Source organism: Gorilla gorilla, chromosome 9 (assembly GCF_029281585.2).
Source record: "Gorilla gorilla gorilla isolate KB3781 chromosome 9, NHGRI_mGorGor1-v2.1_pri, whole genome shotgun sequence".
Taxonomy (NCBI): Eukaryota; Metazoa; Chordata; class Mammalia; order Primates; family Hominidae; genus Gorilla; species Gorilla gorilla.
Window position 1 is genome coordinate 85,021,807 of NC_073233.2, and position 22,759 is coordinate 85,044,565.

Consider the following 22,759-nt stretch of genomic DNA (forward strand, 5'->3'; position numbering starts at 1 on the left):
TAAAAGCCTCTTTTCCCACAGCTGCCGATGAGAGGCTAAAATGCCATGTGGAGCTCCATGAAAATGCTTCTTCCTTCATCTGCTTCCCTGGTCTGCCCTCTCCTCCTCTCTTCCTGCCACATCCTTCCCGGTCCTGAAAGATCCGCGGAGTGCTTGGCTTCCCCTCTTGCCTGGCTGACTTCTGCTCAGGCTTCAGTGTGGCCTCTACTTCCTTCGGGAGGCTTCCCTGCTCTGCAAACCCCAGGGCCTGGTCCCCCTACCTGGGGCTTCCTGATGAGCCCTGGACATGAGGGACAGCCTTCATCCTATTTCCCGTGGATCTTTCAGGATAGGGAAGGAACTGGCAGGAAGAGAGGAGAGAGGCAGACCAGGGAAGCAGATGAAGGAAGAAGCATTTTCATGGAGTCCCAAATGGCATTTTAGCTTCACAATGGCAGCTGTGGGAAAACAGGGGTTTTGTTTGTTTGTGTGTGTGTTTGTTTTGAGACAGACTCTTGCTTTGTCACCAGGCTGAAGTGCTATGGCATGATTTTGGCTCACTGCAACCTTCGACTCCCTGGTTCAAGCAATTCTCCTGCCTCAGCCTCCTGAGTAGCTGGGATTACAGGCACCCGTCACCACGTCCAACTAATTTTTGTATTTTTAATAAAGACAGGGTTTCACCATGTTGGCCAGGATGGTCTTGATCTCCTGACCTCGTGATCCGCCCGCCTTGGCCTCCCAAAGTACTGGGATTACAGGCGTGAGCCACCGCGCCAGGTGGATAGAGGTTTTTAATCTGCAATTTGCATATGATGAAACAGGCTCAGGAAGGCTGAGTAATGTGCCCAAGGCCCTCTTACTCAACAGCAAAGCACAAGATGGAGCCCACTGGGCCCGGCCTGTGGAACTGCAGAGCGGGTCAGCTCCCGGTGCTGGGGTTCTTTTTAGGACCAAGGAAGCAGCTGAAGCGTACTTCCTGCTTGAAGGCAGGAGGAGCAGGCATTCACCTACTATTCCCTGCCCTGGAGGAGTTCCCAGACCTATGTGGGGAGACAGCTTAGAAACCTAGGAAAGGCACTGTGACAGTGAGTCTCCAGGGGGCACGGGGATGGGAGGGCACCTGGGAATGGGAGAGCCTTCTGCCCTCCCTGGGAGAGGGTGGACAGGGAAGGCCATGAGACAGCTGCAGCAGCCCCTCATGAACATACAGGGACTGAGGTCTCTGGAAGAAGGACTAGCCCACCTGACTAGTGGCGCACCTGTGTGGCACACCTGACTCACATCTTTAAGGACCACAAGGAGGGCTTTTGTGCTTCAGTATGTCATGATTACCAGCTTCATGGTGGGGCCAGGGTAGGGACTCTGTGTACTTGGCCCAGATTTGTGGGCAGAGGGAGGTTTGAAAATAAATTTGTGGGCTGTTGATAACAGTTGGATTGATGCTTTTAGTAAAATATAATGTCCTTCTTTGTTTCTTGTAATGATTTTGACTTAACATCTATGTCTGATAGTGTAGTCATCTCAGCTGTCTTTTGGTTACTATTTGCATGGATTACTATTTGCATGAAATCCTTCTACTTTTAACCTATTTGTGTCTTTGGATCTAAAGTGGATCTCTTGTAAGCAGCATATAGTTAGATCATGTGGTTGGTTTTTGTTTTGTTTTGTTTTGTTTTTATCCATTCTGCCAGTCTTTACCTTTTGGTTGGAGAGTTTAATCTATTTACACATGAAGTAATTACTGTTAAGGAAGGACCTCTGCCATTTTGCTATGTTTTCTGTATGTCTTATATCTTTTCCTCCTCAATTCCTCATTACTACTCTCTTTTGTGTTTAATTGACATTTTTTTCTAAAGTACTGTTTTGATTCTCATTTACTCTTCTGTGTATTTTAAAAGTTTTTTCCTCAATGATTATTCTTAGGTTTACAAATAACATCTTTTTTTTTGAGATGGAGTTTCACTCTTGTCGCCCATGCTGGAGTGCAATGACACAATCTCAGCCCACTGCAACCTCTGCCTCCTGGGTTCAAGCAATTCTCCTGCCTCAGCCTCCCAAGTAGCTGGGATTACAAGCGTGCACCACCACACCTGGCTAATTTTTTTATTTTTAGTAGAGACAGGGTTTCACCATGTTGGTCAGGCTGGTCTCAAACTCCTGACCGAAAGTGATCTGCCTGCCTCAGCCTCCCAAACTGCTGGGATTACAGGTGTTAGCCACTGCACCTGGCCTACAAATAACATCTTAAATCTGCATCAATATAGTTTAAGGCCAAATTAGCTTCAATAATAAATAAAAATTATGTTCCTTTATAGTTCTATCTCCCCTCCTTTATGTTATTTATTGTCCAAATTGCATCTTTATACATTGTGTGCCAGTTAACATAGATTTATCATTATGCTATACATTTGTCTTTTAAATCACACAGAAAAGAAAGTAGTTACAGACCAAAAATACAACAATATATATATATATATATTTTTTAAAGAGATGGAGTCTTACTATGTTGCCCAAGCTGGTGTGCAGATGCTATTCACAAGTGCAATTGTGGTATACTACAGCTTTGAACTCCTGGGCTCAAGCAGCCCTCCTGCCTCAGCCTCCCAAGTGGCTGGGAGTACAGGCACCTATCATTGTGCCTGGTTAAATATGACTTTTCTATTTATCTATGTAAGTGCCCTTACCAGTGTTCTTTAATTTTTTTGTACGGCTTTGCATCACTGTCAACTGTACTCTATTTTTTTTTCCAATTTTGTATTTTTTAAAATACATATAACAACATATACCACTTAACTTTTTTTTTTTTTTTTTTTGAGACAGAGTCTCACTCTGTCACCCAGGCTGGGGTGCAGTGGTGTGATCTCAGCTCACTCTGCAACTTCTGCCTCCCAGGTTTAAGTGATTCTCCTGCCTCAGCCTCCTGAGTACCTGGGATTACAGGTCCCTGCCACCATGCCCAGCTAATTTCTGTATTTTTAGTAGAGATGGGGTTTTACCATGTTGGCCAGGCTGGTCTTGAACCCCTGACCTCAGGTGATCTGCCCGCCTCAGCCTCCCAAAGTGCTGGAGTTACAGGAGTGAGCCCCATGCCCGGCCCCATTTAACCACTTTAAGTGCATAGTTCAGTGGCATTAAATACATTCACAATGTTGTGTGACCATCACCACTATCAATTTCTGCAATTCTTTTCATCTTGTAAAATAAAAATTCTATCCATTAAACAATAACTCCCCATTCCCCTCTCCCCACCACCCTTGGCAACCACCATTCTGCTTTCTGGTTTTGATTTGATTATTCTAGGTGCCTCACATAAGTGGAATCATACACTATTTGTCTTTTTGTGATGGCTTACTTCACTTAGCATAATATCCTCAAGGTTCATCCATGTTGTATTAATAGCATGTGTCAGAATTTGCTTCCTTTTTAAGGCTGAGTAATGTTTTATTGTATGTTTATACCACATATTGTTTATTCATTCATCTATTGAGGAACACTTGGGTTGCTTCCATGTTTTAGCTATTATAATTAATACTGCTTTGAACATAGGTGTGCAAAGACCTCTTTGAGATTCTGCTTTTAATTCTTTTGAGTATATATCCAGAAGTAGAATTGCTGGGTCATATGGTAATTCTCATTTTAATTTTTTTAGGAACTGCCATAGTGTTTTTCACAACATTTGTATTATTTCACATTCCCACCAGCAGTGCATAAGGGTTCCATTTTCTCCACATCTTTGCCAATACTTATTTTCTGTTTTGTTTTGTTTTGTAATAGCCATCCTAATGGGTGTGCAGTGGTATCTCATTGTGGTTTTGATTTGCATTTTCCTAATGATGAATGATGTTGAGCATCTTTTCATGTGCCTTTGGTCGCTTTGTATATCTTTTTTGGAGAAATGTCTATTTCAGTCCTATGCCTATGTTTGTTTGTTTGTTTGTTTTGGAGACACAGTCTCACTCTGTCACCCAGGCTGGTGTACAGTGGTGCCATCAAACTCCTGCCTATGCCCACTTTTGAAATGGGTTGTTTGTTTTGTTGTTGTTCAATGTCTTTTAATCTTTAGCATTTCTTATAGGGCAGGTCAACTAGTGACAAACTCTCTCAGCTTTTGTTTACGTGGGAATGTCTTCATTTCTCCTTCCTTTGTGAGGGATAGTTATGCCAGATATAGAATTCTTTCTTGACAGTTTTTTTATTCTTTCATCTTTTAAATATGCCATCCTACTGCCCTCTGGCCGCCGTGGTTTCTGATGAGAAATCAGCCGAGACTCATATTAACGATTCGTTGTATAGAATGAGTCACCTCTCTGTTGCTGCTTTCAAGAGTCTCTGTCTTTGCCACTTGTGGAGAAGAGGCCTATTCTTCCAGCTCAAGGGTGGTCTCAGTAGTCGTTCTGGAACCAGGCAAGGTCAGGTTCTTAGCACCTTGCAGGGTCTCCCCCTGGGGACCTCTCTTTAGCCACCAGCCGCCAGACTTACTTTACAATCTCTTCCCTCTCTCCTCTGATTCTCTGAGTTTGCTGTTCCCTCTTCCTGGGATGCCCTTTCCCCTAATGTCTGCCTAAAAAAAAAATCTTAAAACCCAGCTGTCACCCCTAACATGACTCCCTTAGTTAACCATGGCTGGCACTCATATACATTTGGTCTAACAGGCACAAACCTAGGTGCATTATGCATCTTAACCTGTTAAATCCTCACGAGCACGTGGAAGCAGTGTCATTTTCTCACCTGACGGATGAGGAAAGAAAGGAACATAGAGGTTGAGGAACTTGCCCAAGGTAACGCAGCTTGTGAGTGGCTGAGCTGGGATTGAAGCTAAGCCATCTGACTCCAGGGTCCAAACTCTTAGTGGCCATGCTATCCTATGTCTCCGGGACTGATCTGCCTCTTATCTGGTGGTACCATCCTTATCTGTGCCTGGGTCTGTCCACCACATCAGGCTGGGAGCTCTGAGGACATGTCTTGTTAACAGTGTCCTCTGTACTTTAGTCTGAGCCTGTACTCAGTGAAGGTCGGTTACATGAACTCGTGGTAGAATGCCTGGAAGCTCACCACCAGCACTTCCTTGTGTCTGAGGTCTGGGTCCTGTCCCAATGTACTGCTGTAGATGGGCGGGGAGAGATAGGTGTGCCTGTTTTCGGCTTGACTGGGGGAAGGACCTCTCCTGAGAGCGGTGTCCCTGAGAGGTCACAGGAAGTGAGTGGGAATCACTGATCAGTCAGCTTTGTGCTGGGCAGCAGAGCCCTGGGTTCCCAAGGCTGGGACAGGGAGTAGGGTAGAACTGGGCCCATCCTGGGTGGCTCTGAGCCCTGTGTGAGGCATCACCGTCTTTTTTGTTGCCATTCCCCCCACCCAGTCCCCCGCCCCCACTCTCTGCCGTTGTTCATTTGTTGGGGAGCAGTTGGCTTCCAGGATACTAGGCAATGCAGAGAGCCACAAATGCAGACTGGAGGCCTTGAAAAGAGAACAGGAAGAAAAAGGAGGAAAGAGGGGAGGAGGACAAAGATAGGCAGGGCAGGGCGAGAAGGAGGGAATGGGAGAGGAGTCACAGGGCCTGGGCCTTCCGGACCCTAGGGATGGGACGGTGGCCTCCGGCTCACAGCCCAGCGTGGACCGACGCCTGGTGTCCAGCCCTGTGTGGCTGCTAGGACACAGGAGGCCAGCTTGGCCCATTGCAGGGAGAGCTCTGAGCCATCGAGGTGGTTCAGCTGTCCTGGGGAGTTCAGGGGACCCCACACCAGGCCTCCAAGGCCTCTTCTGCAGGATGGACGTGGGCTGCTATTTGACCTCGGGGGCTGCGGGAGGAGGACATAGACTCTTCAGGGGCTTTCCCCCAAACTTACCCCAGAAGGAAACTGTATCTGCCCTCACTCCCCAGAGGCAGCCAGGGAGCCAGAAATATCTTCAATGCATCTCTCCTTTAGTCTTAAAAACCCCGGGAGTTTACCGCGTTCTAGTCCGTAACATCCTCGTGTTTCCTTCCATAGAAAACATAGAAAAAAACATGACGATTTTTTCCAAAACTGCCGTCAGGTGCGGTGCCAGGTGCCACGTTTATCCCGGGCCTACCGCCGCGGTGCCAGTGAAGCCGCCTGGGATTCCGGGCAAAGTGGGGGTGTGGGGGGTTCGGCCGAGACGGAGGGGGCCGGGGTGGCGCGGGCGCCCCCTCGCCGTCCCGCCCGCGGGCGTCACCTAAGCCGCCGTTGCCATGGGCCCGCAGCAGATGGCCCGGTTTAGGGTTCCGGGGCGGGCGGCGCGCACGGGATTAGGTGAATTAGGGAGCCGGAGCAGTGCCGCCGTTGCCGTCGCAGCGCCATGGAGGACCCCGCCGACCCTGCCGACCGCGCGCGCGTCCCGCAGCCCGGCAAGTGGGCGCTGGTGCGCAGCCTGAACCAGGCGTTCAAGACCTACGCCGTCCTGCCGGTGAGGCCCGGGCCAGGAGGGGAGAAGGGAGGAGGAGGGCGCCTCGCCCCGGGCCTCAGTTTCCCCGCCTGTTAGAAGCTGGGCTGGCCACAAACAGGGTCGCTAGGCTTCAGGGTGTGCATGGACTGCGGTCCTAGGATGCCACCTGCGGTCTCTGACCTCCCCCAGTGTGAACTTGGCCGCGGCTGCCCTTTCCTAGGAGGGGAGGTTTTGCATCTGGGAAACCCAAGCCAGGCAGGCCAGGTCTGGGCGGGGGTGTCCTGCATTTGCTGAGATCCAGAGCAGGGAGCACCTCCGGGTGCACAGAGGGACCCCCAGCCATAGTTTATGGACTGGCTGACCGCTGATGGAAGAGAAAGCTAGGCCCACTGGTCTCCTCTCCAAACTATGTTTAGCAACTAGACACTAGCAAGATGCTTGGCTCACGTTTCCCATCTGTGAAAATGGGGTGATAAAACCGGTGTCCCAGAGTGATCATGAAGATAACGAGCGGCAAAATGTCCTGAAACAGATTCCTTTTCACTCCACAAACAGGGACTGACCCCAGGCCTGGTCCCAGAGGAAGGAAGAGGCAGAAAGGGCTAAGGCCCTGTGGGGAATTATTAATATTGGCCCGACACCGGCTTGATGCCTGGGAGGAAGGAGGGTAGACAGAAAGAACAATGTGCATTTGCGTGGGTCTCTCATCTTTACATGCACTGACTCCTTCCATTTCATGGCTGGTGGAAACTGAGGCCCAGAAAGATTGAGTGCCTCACCCAGAGAGACACAGTGTCAGTGGTGGAGCTGGGACTACAAGCCAGATCTCCTATGTGTTCACTGTGGATATGTGCTGGCTTTCCTGGGGGGAGGCCCCACAGGGGTTTTGGAATACCCCTGAGAACATTTGAACAGACCCGTTCTAGGAAGTCACGACTCTGGGGCTGGGAGCCTGCATAGCTGGCAGGGCCTGGGAAACCCTCTGCCCTGGTCATATATTTGATACGAGAAAAGCTGGGACTTGCCCCACGTTACACAGCCACACTGAGGCATGTGTCGTGTCACAAACGAGATCTTCCATTCAAGATGAGTACCAAGCAAGGCGCCCCATACAGTGTGTAAAGCTGTCACGGAACATGGTGTAGGATTGGGGCCAGATGCAGTGGTGGGGTGCCCGGGGCTAGCCATGGGGATGGGAGGGGGTGGTGGGGTCCTACCTGGAGCCTGGTTCCCCATTCTCACCTCCCTCCTGCCTCTCAATGAAGCTTCATCTTCTTTCATGGCTTCCTTCCTCCCTTCCTTCTCCCTCTGAGCCAGTGACTCCTGACCCACCCTGATTTTGGTCCTGGCTCTGTCCTCCAGATGCTAATAGTCCTGTCAGTCACTGATTTGATGAGTGACTGTGGCCAGGTTCCTTTCTCTCTTTGGCCCTCAGTTTCCTCGGCTGTAAAATGAGGATCCTTACAACCTGCCTGCATTGCAATGCTTCAAGAACTTTCCCTAGGGCCGCAGGAATATTCCCCTTCAGAAGTCCTAAGACCCCAGAATTCTCCCTGAAGCCTCTCCCCTGCCATCTGAAACTGTTTCCTCAAGTCTGGCCTAGAGCAAGATAGTTTGGTCACTGCCCTCTGTGACAGCCCTAAGTAAGAAGAGTTGTAGTCATGTCTGTTTGCTGTGTGGCCCCAAGAGCTTCACTCAGCCTCTTGGAATCTCCATTTCCTGCTCACATGAAGTTTTTTTTATTTTGGTTATTTTATCTTCTCCCAGGGGAAACAAACATTTTCTGTGTGCCAGGCCCTGCACTGGGTTGAGGGATACAGGTGACTCAGAGAGACCCCTGCCTTCCAGCTGCTCTCAGCCTAAGTCTCCAGCTTGCCTTCAGGGCCCTTGAGCCATCTGGGTGGGGAGGACTCTATCAGTGTTTCCTGTTTTGCTCAGTGAGCTGCATGTGGGACTGGGCCCAGGGAATGTCAGGAAAGAGCCCTGGATTTGGGGTTTGTCAGACCTGGGCTTCAGTCCTGGCTCTGCCACAAAACAGCTGTGTGACCTTGGGCACGTTTCTTGACCTCTTTGAGGAGAGAAATTGGAGACAGTCCCCTGGCCACATGCTGTTGCCCACAAGCAAACACGCTCCCCACCCCTTCTCTCTCACCGAGGCCGCTCTGGGCTGGGCTCTGGGGAGCCACAGATGAGAGACTCAGACCCAGCCCCGCCCTAGGGAGCTCCAGGCCAGTGGGGAAGGGGAGCAGACCCCGTGTGGGGTGGCTGTCAGGGGTAAGCCCAGGGTCAGCGAGTGCAGCTGGGGCTTGGATGCAAGCAGCTGTGAGGATTAAATGGGGCAGTTTACGGGATGCAGCCTGTGGAGCCCAGGCCCACAGTGAATGCTCCGTAAACAGTTCTCTTCCACGCCCAAGCCTCTCCAATTTTTCTTACTTTTTCTGGGAGGAAGTTTGGGTTTGGGACTAGCCTGACTCTATCATGTGCCAACCTCCCATTCATATGAAGAGAGGGTCCACAGGGGCAGCTGTGGCTGGAAGACAGCACATAGATGGCAGTGGTCCCATAAGACTATAATGCCATATTTTACTGTACCTTTTATGTGTATGTTTAGATATGTTTACATACACAAATATACACCATGGATTATGACTGCCTATAGTATTCAGTACAGTAGCAGGTTGTACAGGTTTGTAGTATAGGAGCAAGAGGCTACCCCATCCAGCCTAGGTGTGTAGTGGGCTGTACCATCTAGGTTTGTGAAGTACACTCGATGTCTTCATATGTTTGCATAGAACTTATCTCTGACATTAACAATGCATGACTGTAGCTGGTTCTGATGGGAACAAGAGGAGGCTGAAACAGTAATGAGTTGGTCTTGGACTCACTGAGTTCAGCCTTCACTGAGAAATGTGGAAATTGAGGCTCAGAGAGGTCAGCGACTCACCCAAGGCCGGGCAGGGCCTGAAACCCAGTCTTCTGACTCCTAGCCCAGAACAGATTCTGTCAGACCATTACCACGGTTTACTTCATTGTGAATCAGTTTTATAAGTTGTTACATTTTTTTTTACTTGATATTAAGTTATATTCTTATTAGAATGTCCCAACTCCTAGGGAGTTGGAGTACCACCCAAAAAAGAATACTTTTATTAGGATTAGAATAAAATCTAAGCTTGTATCCCAAGGCCAACAAAGGGCCTATGTGTCCTGGACCCTGCCTACTTCTCTGAGCTCCCTCTCACCCATCAGGTCCTACCTCCTGGCTGTTCCTTTCTGCCGCAGGGCCTTTGCATGTGCTGTTTCCTATGCTGGGATTACTGTCCCCTGCTTTTCCCTTGGCTGACTGCTTGTCACCCTTCAGGTGTCAGCTCAGCGATTCCCTCCATGGAGTGGGTCCATTGGCTACTGGGTCTAGGTTGGTTGGCTCTGTCATTCTCCACCATTGGCTTGTTTGTTTCCTTGACAGCACTCACCAGTATCCAAAGTGATCGTGCTGATCTATTTGCTCAGTTGTTTGTCACCACCTCTAACTAGAACGTAGACTCCATAATCACTGCTCAACCCCCAGCATTTAGATTAATCAGTGCTTTGCACTCAGTAGGTAATCAATACATGTTTGTTGAATCCGTCAGTGCTGAATGTGTTTGTTCTTAGTCCATTTCTCTGACTTGGGATTTTACGTTTGGCTCTCACGATCCCTTGCTGAATGAGTAGTGAGAGTCAGGCCCTGGGCCAGATGCCGCAGGGGACACAAAGCGACATCCTCCCCCAGGATCAGGGCTCTCTCCACATGCCAGAAGACAATGTGGCTGAACCCTTCTCTAGTGCCCAGCACGGAGTGGTGTCCCTGTGAGGAACCTGTCATAATGATGATAAAAATCAGCCCTGGAGGTGAAGGAGGCTGCAGCATTCACCCACTGTCTGGGTGTCCTGTGGTGTCATGTTAGAGAGGAAGTGGTTTGAGTGGTCTGGTGTTTCTGTCTAGACCCCAGTGAATCTGTCATACACATGTAGGGTGTAGATCCATGGGGAGAGCTGGGCTTTGAGAGGCCTTGGCTCTCTCTGAGCCTCTGCTAAGTCATCCACAAAATGGGAATATGGCTGTTCTAGAGGGGGGATTGATGAGATTGCATAAATGCCCAGCCCAGGGCCTGCACTGCTCCAGAAGGTTGCTAGTAAGTGTGAGTCCCCTTCTCTTCCCCCTTCTGTGGTTGGCTCAGAGCCTCTGATTGTAGCAGAGGGATATAGGGCTGCCTGGAAGGGGCTCCAATCCCCCTCCCTGCTCACCTGGGCTGAGACTCTCTCTCGCCCATAGGGGGACCATGTGTGGATGGACCTGAGATCGGGGCAGGAGTTCGACGTGCCCATCGGGGCAGTGGTGAAGCTCTGCGACTCTGGGCAGGTCCAGGTGGTGGATGATGAAGACAATGTGAGTAGTCCCCTCCCTCCTCCTGCCCCATGCCTTGGGGTCAGACCCGGGCTGACAGCTGCCTTGATGCAGGGAGATGATCGAAAGGAGATGGAGGCCATGCCCATGCCCCCACTTCTGCCTCTCAGATGCCCCCTTCCATGAGCTTTCCCCAGCACCGCAACAAGAGGGAACCCCCTGCCTGCCTCAGGCTACTTGTTCTGTTTCCACAAGCACTTCAGTCCACTCTGCATGGGGTTAGAGATGTGTGTGTGTGTGTGGTGGGGTTTGAGTGCAGGGGGAGCAGGCTAGGAGCTCCTCAGACACAGAGGTGCTTTGGGGGCAGACTGACTGCATTCAAATCCCATCTCGTCCACTTGTTAGCTGTGCAAACTTGGCCAAGTCTCCTTCCCTCCTGAGCCTCAGTTTCCTCTTTGTAAAATGAGGATAATAATACGTATCTCACAGGGCTGTTGACCCATACATGAGATCACACGTGTAGAACACCTCAGTGAAGTTAGTGCTAGTCTGAAAGTTAAATGAACGCCCCCAGCCTCACTGCGTTGGGTTACTGACATCACATGAATCCACTGTCCACCTTGACACTGCTCTGGAAATTGGTCTCACAGATTAACCCTTTATCTGTGGCCCAGAAGGAAAGGGACCCCAGAAGTGTAAGTTTTCTAGGTAATGATAGTGGGGCCTTGGGGAGGGAAGGAGAGGTCTGAAGTCAGGGGCCTGCCCCGGAGAAGGTGGCTGGTTCACGTGAGGGCCCGGAGGGGAAGCCCTGGGGCTTCTGAGCGTGCGTGCACATGTGTGTGTCACTGTGGGTATGCAGATGGGGTGCAGAGCACACAGGGGCAGCTTAGCAGGGATATGAAGAACCCAGGGAGATTCAGCTCTGCCATAATGTGGGCTGTGCCCTGCGGTGTGCCAGGGGCTGGGACACAGAATTGGACTGAGTCCCTGTCTTAGCCTCCTGGTCTGAGGGAGGAGAGTCAGGAGAAAGAGGGTGCAGGGACTTGAAACTGAGGCTCTGCTGGGGACGAGGGGAGGGCTCAGGACCCTCGAGGTCAGGTGCCTGGCAAGGAGTGGGCAGGAGCATCCCAGATATTCCTGCAGCCCTCAGATGCATCCCCTCAGAGTTTGCAAGACCGTTTAACCCAAGTTCTGTCTTTGGACTCTCATGGCATCTGTGGAAGGCAGGGAGGGAAAGAATTGTTATCCCATGAGGAAACTGAGGCACATAGAGGGACCACACAGCCAGTCACACAGCTAGTAAGTGATGGTGCTGGGATTAGAACCCAGGACCTCTGTCTTCTATGCATGAGTTTCCCCTGTCAGCATTATCTCAGCGGCGACTTTGGGGCTCAGATTCTGCTAATCACATTTTTGGCCCTTGGGCCGTAGAACCCAAGGCCTGCAATATCATTCCAGAGGCTCCAGTTCTAGGACCCTCTAGGAACCTACTATGAGGGTGCAGCCACAGAAGGGGAGGCACAGGCTGGGTGGCAGCATAGACGGGCCTGCTAACCTGCCCAGAGCCCCCAGGGTGGGGACCAGGGACTCTGTCTGCAGGCTTGAGTTTCACCTGGGTCATGTTGCATGTCAGATGGTGTCCCGTAACTGCATCACCGAATCCCAAAGGTCCCCTCCCGCTTCTCCTCCACCCAGGCCCTGAGAGTGGGGGCTGCAGGAGGGGTGGGCATGACTGGCTGGCAGGGGCAGTTCGGGAGGCTGGGGTTTGCATCTGTGGCATTGGACCCCCAGGGCTTCCAGACCCCTCCTTCACAAGCCTTTCCCACCCCCATTCCATCCCCTCCCTCCCAACTCCAGGCTGTCATCTCTTACCCCTCTGTCTGCCCACAGACTTCTAGCAACTTGAGAGCAGGGAACAGGCCAGTCCCATCTGGTTCCCCAGAGTTCATCAAAGGGTCTGCCCAGGGAAGGCTCTTGGCAAAGACTCGCTGAGTGATGAATGAAAGGTTATGGTTTCAGTCCCCACTGGAATCCCAGTGTCTTGCCTTTGTCCAAGCCATTTCTGTTGCCAGATACACCCCTCCTTCCCTTCCTCTAGGGAGCAAGCTGTCCCTGCTCAGTCCAGGCCAGCTCTTTCCCAAAGGCATCCCTGGTCCCTGGAATTGACTGTGTTCCCTTCCCCCAGTTGCTGGCATTTCTTCAGGCCAGGCCTCAGCTACTGCCCTGGTTACACTTTGGCCCCTGGTAGGTACCTGTGGACCTTGACCTGCAGGGTGCTGGCCTCTGTTGGGACTCCTCCCACGCAGGAAACAGTGGGAGCGGTGCAGCTACTGGGCAAGTCATTTTACCTCTTGAGTCCGGCTCGTCACTGTTAAATGGGGTCAGTGATTCTCTGTTAGGGATGTTAGAGAAGCAAATGTAAATCACAAGGCAGTAGAGTGACAATGCCCAGCTCTGGCTGAGCATTTACCAAGCAGCAGCACTCTACAGACCTGGCAGGAGAAAGCTGTCAACAAAGATGGATGTCGTGATCACATCCATCAGTCCTCCCAAAACCCCTGGGAAGAAGGGATTCTTACTCTCATTCCCATTTCACAGCTGAGGACATGGAGGCTCAGGAGGGCAAATTGATGTGCTCAGGGGTCCGGGGTCAGGCCGTGGCTGAGCACTGTCAACCTGTGTGCTGAACTGTCATGGGGAGGGATGTGGGGACCTGAGGCTGGGGTCAAGTGGCGACAGCAGACAGCCTGCCCAGGAGCCCTCTCTCCTCCTGTCCACACTGGGGCCTGCGACAGAGGCAGGGAGCGGGGACCGCATGGGGGGATTTTCCAACAGGATCAGCTTGTATAAGAAATAGGGTGCCTGGGAGAGAGGAATGTTCCACACGGGACTGGAAAGTCCAGGCATGTTCCCTAACAGTACCCACCCCCTCGCCCTGGGGAGGCTGCGTGAGAGCCTGCCCTGCGTTGAAGTGCTGCTGGCCCAGAAGTGCCGTGGAGTATCAGGGAAACTGGGGTGGGGGGCTCTGTCCAGCGCAGCCCCTAATCCCCCTGAGGGCCTGGGCAGGCTGCCACCCTCCTCCGAGCCTGTTTTCTCATGTGAAGTGAGGGGGCTGGAATGGGGGACTTCTGGGGTCTCTCCATGACTGACTTCTGCCTCTCATTCAGACCTGGTCCCCCGCAGTCACCAGCCAGCCATCTGTCCCATCAGAGGCTCCCTGCCACATCATTTGTGCCCGGTGTCCCATCAGAGGCTCCCTGCCACATCATTTGTGCCCGGCCCCTGTGTGAGGCACCGTGGCCTGAGATGTGGCCCTGGAGGCAGGGGGATGGCACAGATGGCGCATGTGAGGGTGGCCAGCACTGTCAGGGGAGGCTTCAGAAACTGGGAAACCTCCGAGCCAAGCCTCGAAGGCTAAGGAGAAAGAAGGTAGAGGGAACAGTGGAGCGAAGTCACAGAGGCCTTTGGGGACATGAAACCCATGTTCCCTGGCTAGGATGTACCGGGGGTAGCTGGAATGGAGGTTAGGGGTCCTTGTGTGTAGCGCATGCTGGCCCTTGATGCCAGGCTGAGGATCCCAGGGGAGTCAGGGAAGGGCTGAGAGCCCCAGAGTGACAGGGTCAGGAGGGTGCCTCGGGAAAGGCCCAGGGGACGAGGGATTTGATGGAAGAGCTGGGGTTAAGATGGGGACAGCAAGAGGCCGGGGCCGGGCCAGTGAGAGACGGTGGTCTCAATCAGGGCATGGGCTTGAGGGTGGCAAGGACGGCACTGCCCACTCAGCAGCCTTTTAGAGGGTTGAATGGGCAGGACTGGGTGACCTATTGGACTGGGGTGGTGGTGGGGGGAGCTGATGTCCAGATTCCTGCTAGTGTCCAGCTGTTGGGGTTGACTATGCCAGAAGGGACCCGGAGGAGGAGCAGGTGGGGGAGGACATGGCATGTGCATCACATCTGCTCAGCGAGTCTCAGGGCCTGAGCTGGGAGGTGGCAGAGAGGTCCCCTTTCCCCCCAGAAGGCAGGTCCTGGGGCTACTGGGTCATGGCATTTGGGGATGGGAGGGCTGACGTACTCTCAGGCAATGGCCACACTTCCCTGAGAGTCTGGGATTTTGCAAAGGTGCTGGAGACCCTCTGGGGGTGGGGAGGGCCCCAGGGCCCTGAGGAAACCAGGGCTTTGCCAGCTTGTTGAAAGAGCTGGTGCACTTCCCAAATGCTCACCCAGCTGCCACCACAAGGCAGCTGGGGAATATTGCGGAGTAAGGAGAGCTGGGCAGGCAACCTGTGTCCTCCACTTCAGCTCACAGGTCCCAAGAGTTCACACCCCTTGCTCCCACAGGTCATCAGCAAGCCCCAGGAAATATCTCCTGGGTGGGTCCCCTTCTCCCCATCACCACTGCTACTGCCCTGCCTTCCAGCTTTCCCTTGAACGTGCCAAGCCTTTGCCAGCCTGAGGAGTTGTTTTGCTGTTCCCTGGGCCTGGAGCCCTCTGCCCCCCTCCCCCTAATCTTTTTACAGTGGTCTCTTTCTCTTCCTTCATGCCTCAGCTCATATGCCACCTCCTCGGAGGGGCAGTCCCTAACCACCCCATCTCAAGCAGCTCCCCCCATGACTCTCCACCACATACACCTGTTGAGGTATTCTTGGCACTATCTGAAATCACTTTTTAATTTCTTTCCTTCCTTCCTTCCTCCCTCCCTCCCTCCCTCCCTCCCTCTTTCCTTCCTTCCTTCCTTCCTTCCTTCCTTCCTTCCTTCCTTCCTTCCTTCCTTCCTTCCTTCCTTCCTTCCTTCCTTCCTTCCTTCCTTCCTTCCTTCCTTCCTTCCTTCCTTCCTTTCTTTCTTTCTTTCTTTCTTTCTTTCTTTCTTTCTTTCTTTCTTTCTTTCTTTCTTTCTTTCTTTCTTTCTTTCTTTCTTTCTTTCTTTCTTTCTTTCTTTCTTTCTTTCTTTCTTTCTTTCTTTCTTTCTTTCTTTCTTTCTTTCTTTCTTTCTTTCTTTCTTTCTTTCTTTCTTTCTTACCGGAGCCTGAATTTGAGACCAAGCTTGTCTACTTCTAATTATTACCCTTTCCACTCCATCCTGCAAAGGGCCTGAGGGAACTCTGATCCCCTTACTGACAACAGTCAGATGGGGCCAAAATCCCTCCCCTGCCCACCTCTTAGGTCTGCGAGAAAATCCCCTAAGAGAAGGAGCGGTCCTTGAGGGGTAGAGGTGGCTGGTACCATCCTGACTGAACCCTGTTAGAACTGACAGTGTTTGGCTGCCACAGAGGTCGAGGCCCTTACCCGGGTTGACACTCACCCCGCGCTCCCGCCCGTCCCGGCCCCTTCCCCTGAAGTGCGCAGCCTGGGCCCCAGGAGAGCACGCTGACGTTCTGGCTCCCCGCAGGAACACTGGATCTCTCCGCAGAACGCAACGCACATCAAGCCTATGCACCCCACGTCGGTCCACGGCGTGGAGGACATGATCCGCCTGGGGGACCTCAACGAGGCGGGCATCTTGCGCAACCTGCTTATCCGCTACCGGGACCACCTCATCTACGTGAGTGTCGCCCCGCCCGGTGCCCATCCAGGCCCCCTCAGGCCCCGCCCCGCCCCGCCCACCTCGCCCCACCCCGCCCGACTTGCCTCCGGCCCCGCCCGACTTGCCTCCGGCCCCGCCCGACTTGCCTCCGGCCCCGCCCTGCCGGGGCCCTGCCTCCTGAGACTTTGTCCGCTGTGCAGCTGGACCCCGGGGCCCCTGCTGGGGCCCATCTGCCGGCAGCCGCTCGGCGGGGTCTCATCCTCTTGGGCTGTGGCTTTTGTAGTCTGTGGTTGGGGTGGGGAGCGGTTTGTACTACACAGTTTTCATGTGCCTCTCTAGGCCTTGAAACCAATGGGAGGCCAGGGCGGAGTCAGTGAGCGGCTTGGTGCTTTGCCCATGCACAGGAGGGCAGCTCTCCTGGGCGTTTGCTAAGGGACTAGGACCTGCTATCAGGCCTCAGGGCCAAGAGAGGATGGATAGGGATGGATGGATATCCTCAGGAGGGTGCTAAAGGAGGGAACATGCTCTGCTCCTCCACCCCTCAAACCTTGGTATTAGAAACACACACACACACCACTCTCCTCCACCTTCAAATGGGGAGGACAAATAAAGATGTCTTCCCCAGCCAGGACAGAGCAGATTCCAAGAGGCTGAGCTCAGAGAAGAGCAGAGCAATAAGGGCCCGTGGAGATCATTTACTCTAGAGGTTCTCACACTTTTTGGTCACAGGGACCCTTTATGTTCTTAAAAATTATTGAGGATCCCAAAGGACTTTTGTGTACTGGGTTATATCTGTTGATATTTGCCATATTAGAAGTTAAAGCTGAGACATTTAGAAACGTATTAATTTTTGAAAAAGTAGCCATAATAAATCTATTATAAGATAATATAAATAACATTTTTACTAAAAATGACATTTCCCAAAATAATAAAAATGGTGAGAAGAGTAGCATTGTTTTTACAGATTTTTTCAAATCTCTTTAATGTCTGGCTTAATAAAGCCAACTGGATTCTCATCTCTGCTTCATGTCCAGTCTGATGTGATATTTTGGCTGAAGTGTATGAAGAAAATCTGGCCTCACAGATGTGTAGTTGGAAAAGAGACGGCTTTGCAGACTTCCTGCAAGGGTCTTGGACCCCCTAGGGGTCTTTGGTCCACACCCTGAGAACTGCTGCTCTAGCCCAATAGCCCAGTTGCAGACAGGGATACTGAGACTCCACAGGTTTAGCCAGGCCCAGAGCTGTGCCGTGCCTGGGTCACTGCCTGCTTCTGACCCAGCGCTGTCCTCCCGCAGCCCAAGGGCAAAGGAAACCAAGGATGTGCAACCCCCAGCAGAGAGCAGGAGGGACCCCCCTGATGCAGGGCTAGCCTGATTATCTCGAGACCCAGGCCCAGGGAAGGCTAATACTAGGGGCATTACTGGGGGAGGTGTGGGGTCTGCAGGAGTGATGTCACTCCCAGCTCAGAGGAGTGGTATTTGGGCTTCTGGAGGTGGGTGAGGTTGGCTGGTAGAGATGGCCTTCACGAGGGGGCATGGCATGAATAAATGCTGGAGGCAGGGCCATGCTGGCAAGCGATCGGTAGGCAGTGTCCCTCAGGTTGTCAGGACCATGAAGGGGTGCTAGGGCCCAGGGCTGGAAAAGTCTCAGGGAGCCCCAGGTGTTGTCACTGAAGAATCACGGCAAGGAGCTCTCAGGGCCAGGGGTCCAGTCCCTCTCAGGAGCCCTGGAATTACGGCCCTTCAGCTGCCAGAGAGGTCCTCAGCCACTGTCTGACTCTAGGTCCCTCTGCAGCTTCAGGCTCCAGAGGAGAGGCTGTGTGTGGCTCCTTGCTGTCCATTTTTTGGGCATAGGAAGTGGCTTTCGCAGGGAGCCTTCTAGCACTGACGAAGCCCCTCTCACTCTGTCCCTCAGTCAGGCCTCACCTGCACTCAGAGGGGCAGGGCATGGGGGGCTCTTCCAGATGTCATCAGCATCACCCAGCCAGCGGGGAGGAGCTAGAACTCGAGCCCAGGGCACCCACCCACTGTATCTCACAGGGACCCGCTGGTGTCTACACCCCAGTTCTTGGCAGCCCCCTCTTCCTCTCCCTGGAGGGCAAGTGGCTACTGGTGGGTCCTGGGGTTCTCTGTGGCCACTCACCCAGGCCTGGGCAGTCCCACCCTTAGGTGAGCAGGGAGCCTGTCCACCTGCCTGCAGGGTACTTCCAGGGCCAGTGTTTTGTCATTGTCCCTATGCTGAGGCTGGAACCCAAGGCCCACTCTCCTGTCAGGAGGAGGTGGAGGGCCCCGTCTCAGGGGAGGAGCTGGGTAAAATGGAAGTTTTCCCACCAGGCCTCCTGCAGAGCAGTGTCTCAGCATAGCTCAGGGGCATGAAGCATGTGGGTCAGCCACAGTGCAGGCAAGCCGGTCCTCATGCGAAGGAGTCGGTAGGTCAGCTGCATCAAGGAACAAAGGCAAAAACAGGATTCATAAGGGAGAGGGAGGAAAAAACTTCAGACACCATGGGCACAGTGAATCTTGTTTGTAAAATTAGGAGGGTGGTGAACTGATCCTTGGGTGGCCAGCAGAGGATAGCTTGGACATTCCATCCTCCAGGAGGGTTTCAAAGCAAATAACTTCAGAGATTTATGGGTTCTCCAGAAAGGCCCCAAATCTGAACCATTTGCCTCATTTGAAGTTCTCACCATAACCTTTCTGACTTATTTTCTGGGCGAGAGGGAGGAGGTAGGGCTGTCCCCTGTGGAGGGACGGGGTGGGGGTCCAGGCAGGTGAATAAGCTGCCTTCTTGTCCAGGACCCCTGGCCAGGAAACCACGCTGTGGCACCTGGAAGGGCCTCAGCTCCAATAGTCCGCTGACCTTAGATTCTCAGTGTCTCTTGGACTGGGGATCCATGCTAAAGAACTGTGGGATTCAAAGAGGTTTCCTTGACTCGCTGAGTTCATGATTCTGTGACTTGGTGGATGAGGTAGGATTAGAGCAGGGCTTTGAAGAAGCAACTGGGCCATTGTCCCACCCGGAAACCAAACCTGTCCCTGACCATGGCAACCCCCCGTCCCTTCATGGATTGGGTTACCCTGGGCACAACACGTGCACTCAGGATTTCCTCCGATTACCATGGCCAGCTCACAGCCTTGGGCCGGCAGATGCTCTGCTCTTGACTGTCTTGGGCTCACCTGCCTCCAGCTTCCCTGTCCCCAGGAGCCTGAGAGAGCATCCCAGGGCCACACATCAGCCCCAGCCACTCCAGAATGAGGAAAGGCCCTCAGAGAACACTTAGCAACCCCTCACTGCATGGTCCTAGAGAGCAAGGACTGTCCCCACATTGGGTGGAAGGGCTGGTAGAGACCCAGGGCTCCCTAACGCTGAGCAGAGGCTGGAGCCCTGATCTGGGAGGTGGGAGGCTGGTGTCCAGTCTTGGCGTGTGCCCTTGGGGACATCCCTATCCCTGTCTGGTCTCAGCCTTTCCTAGGCACAACAGGGAGACTGCATGGAGTGGGCACCTTTGTGGCTCTAGGAAGACTTGTGAGTCCCAGGATGTGTTCTTGGTCTCCATGGCCTGCTAAATGCTAACGAAGTCCCCAGAGCCGACAGGCCTGGGCACTTCCTGGAGGAGGTGAAATTGATTCCTGCTACATCTCTGTGGCCTCAGAGAGGCCCCCTGAGCTCCGCCTGGGGACCCCTAGGGACCACATGTGCTGTATCCCTGGTTTGGGAATAGTCCTCCTCTCTCCCCACCCAACCTGTGGCTCCACAGGGCAGATTCTACTACTAGAGATTGGAACAAGAGGTTTGTGCTGGGCATTAATTCTCTGCCAACCTGAATCCTTAGAGAGAGAGGCCAGAGGGCTCAGGGAGCAGTGCTAAGACCTTGGAGGACCGATGGGCACAGAAGCCCAGAGAGGGCCAGGGCCTCAATGCCAGTGGTGGCCAGCCTCCTCTTCCGGAGACCCCAGCTGCTGGCTCTGTCAGTCCCATGAGTGTGTTCCTGGGGTTTGGGGAAGCCCAGGTGGAGAGGCCAGAGCTGGGGCTCTGGTGCCAGGGTTTCTCATTCACCCTACCCCCCACACATCTGCTGTGTGACCTTGGCAAGTCTCCCACTTCTTGGAGGCTCGCTTCTCTCATCTGCAAAGGGGGGATATGATCACACCTCCAGAGGCCTTCTGAGGAAGTAAAAGGGGTGATGGGGTGGGAGCTGCAAAGTCCTGAGCCCCAAGAGAGGGCTTGCTCTTGCCCTCTTACTGGAGAGAATCTGCCTCACCGAGGAAAGAGGCCTCATTTCTCTTATTTGTTTTGTAGATAGATAAGTAGTTAGGTAGATACATACATACATACATACATACATACATACATAAAAAATTACTCATTTTTTTCTGCACAGATGGTAGCATCCCTCCCACGCTGTTCTGTGGTTTTCCACTGGCCACATCCCGACCGGCCTTCCCGTCAGCATGGCTGGGGCTGCCTCAGTGCTGCTGACAGGCCTGTCCCCTCGCTACCTTCCCTGCAGATTGCTGTGGCTGGCAGTGGCAAGGCTTCCTGTTGTGGCCTTGAGGTCCTGCCACAGGGGACAACAGCCTGGCCCTTCTGCCACCAGAGAAGGGTGAGGCACTCAGGGTTACTTCTCCCTTCTCCCACCCCACGTCTCAAACTTGAAAAGGTCAGGCAGGCCTAGACCATAATTGGCAGTGGATGTATTGATACCTGGGGCCTGGAGAGGCTGAAGAAAGATGTCCAGGGGAGGTGACAACCTGCCCTGTACTTCCCCGCCCATTGATCTAGTTGCTCTTTCGGCCACTCAGTAAACGTTGCTGAGCATCTCTTATGTGCCGTGCATGGTGCCAGGCCCTGGGGGACAGAGGCCTTGAACGGGGACTGTAGAGGAGTCAGCTGGGCATGCTGAAGGAGACCTGTGGGTATGATGATTGTACAGGAAGGTGCCTGGCTTCCTGGAGGAGGCGTCATCTCCGCTTGGAACTGAAGGATGAGAAGGAATTATCTGGACAAAGGGGTAGGGGAAGCGTGTCCCTGGTCTGAGATGGCAGGGGATGGAGTGTGGTGCTTTTAACTGAAAGTTTCATATGAATGGAGCCTCTTGGTTGTGAGTTGAGGTTGATGAGGGTGGCAGGAGCCAGGGCTTGGGGCCTTGTGGACAGGGAGAGGATTTGGACTTTGTCCAGAAGCTGTGGGAAACAGCTGGAGGGTTTTCAGCAGGGATGATGTGGTTAGATTTTTTAAAAGCCCGCATGGCTCCGAGTGGAGGATAGATTGTTGGGGGGTTGAGTATGGAAGCCAGGAGTCCAGTGGGGAGGCACCTGCAGTGGGCTGTTGAGAAATGAGGGTGGCCTGGCCAGAGAGGTGGCATGCAGATGGAGAGTGGGAGTGGTATGAGGGAGGGGTGTCCAGGGGCTCCCCAGTTTCCTGCCCTGGGTGAGGGATGTGATGGTGCTGTTGGTCGAGTTGGGAAGGCTGGAGAGAGCAGGGTTGGAGGGAAGGGGGAGCTCTGGTCTGGATGTGCTGGTGGCATTGAGTAGGGACATCAGGAGGCTCAGGGCTGAAGGGTTCATGTGCAGGAGGACCCTCTGGGCTGTGGGCAGAGTGGAGAAGGCCGTGGGTGCCATGGGTGGGAGAAAGCCTGGCCCCAGCCCTGGGCCAGCTTCTCACAGCGTCTCAGCATCCCCCATGTCCCTCTCTGGACTGCCCGTGCCTTGCACGTGGCCACAGAGCCTGCTCCCAGGGCCTCCCTCCATCGGGCTCTGACTGCCTCCTGGAAGCTGGTCCATTAGGTCTGAAACGGCCTCTGCCTCCAGCCTGGGTGACCACCATTCATCCTCCACAGCTGCCGGGGTGACCTTTCACCAGCAGACCTCCTAAATGTCACGCCCTTTCACGCCTCTGTGCTTGCTACCAGCGGGTGGGCCCCCTGGCTCTCCCTCCCCTACACCCCTATCTCATGAAATCTAGGGGCCTCCATCAGGGCCCTCACACCCCAGCCTCCCCGTGTGTCTCAGTAAAGGGTTGTTGAATGGCTGCATGGCATCAGCCTGTGCTGTGTGGGGATCATGGGCCAGACGGCTGAGCATCACATTATTAAGAAGAAAGTTTAGCTGGGCATGGTGGCACATGCCTGGAATCCCAGCTACTCGAGACGCTGAGGCAGGAGAATCTCTTGAACCCAGGAGATGGAGGTTGCAGTGAGCTGAGATTGAGCCACTGCACCCAGCCTGGGCGACAGAGCGAGACTCTGCCTCAAAAGAGAGAAAGGAAGGTGGCGTTTATGTATCAGGAGCCTGGCAAAGGTTATGTCTTTGCCCTTTAATCTTTACAACAGCCAACGGAGGTGGGTGTTAACCTCCCCTTTTACAAATTAGCAAACTGAGGTTTGCCAAAGGGATGTTCTTTGGGGTTGGTTCCTAGTCTGATGCAGGTTTCCACCAGAATCTAGCCGGTTCCCATGGCTGGGCAGGGCTGAAC

At 53.2% G+C, this 22,759-nt stretch overlaps 1 protein-coding gene across 3 annotated transcripts in view; it reads left to right on the forward strand.

The window, feature by feature from the left end:
• The first annotated feature begins 10,702 nt into the window (after nucleotides 1-10,702).
• The window catches only part of MYO7A (myosin VIIA), a 77,619-nt gene continuing 65,562 nt past the window's right edge, over nucleotides 10,703-22,759 (forward strand). For all 3 annotated transcript variants that reach the window (XM_055356859.2, XM_055356860.2, XM_055356858.2), the window contains exons 1-2: nucleotides 10,703-10,810; nucleotides 16,151-16,303. In XM_055356859.2, the coding sequence (XP_055212834.1) occupies nucleotides 10,712-10,810; nucleotides 16,151-16,303 (252 nt within the window). In that variant the 5' untranslated portion in view covers nucleotides 10,703-10,711. The remainder of the gene's footprint in view (nucleotides 10,811-16,150; nucleotides 16,304-22,759) is intronic.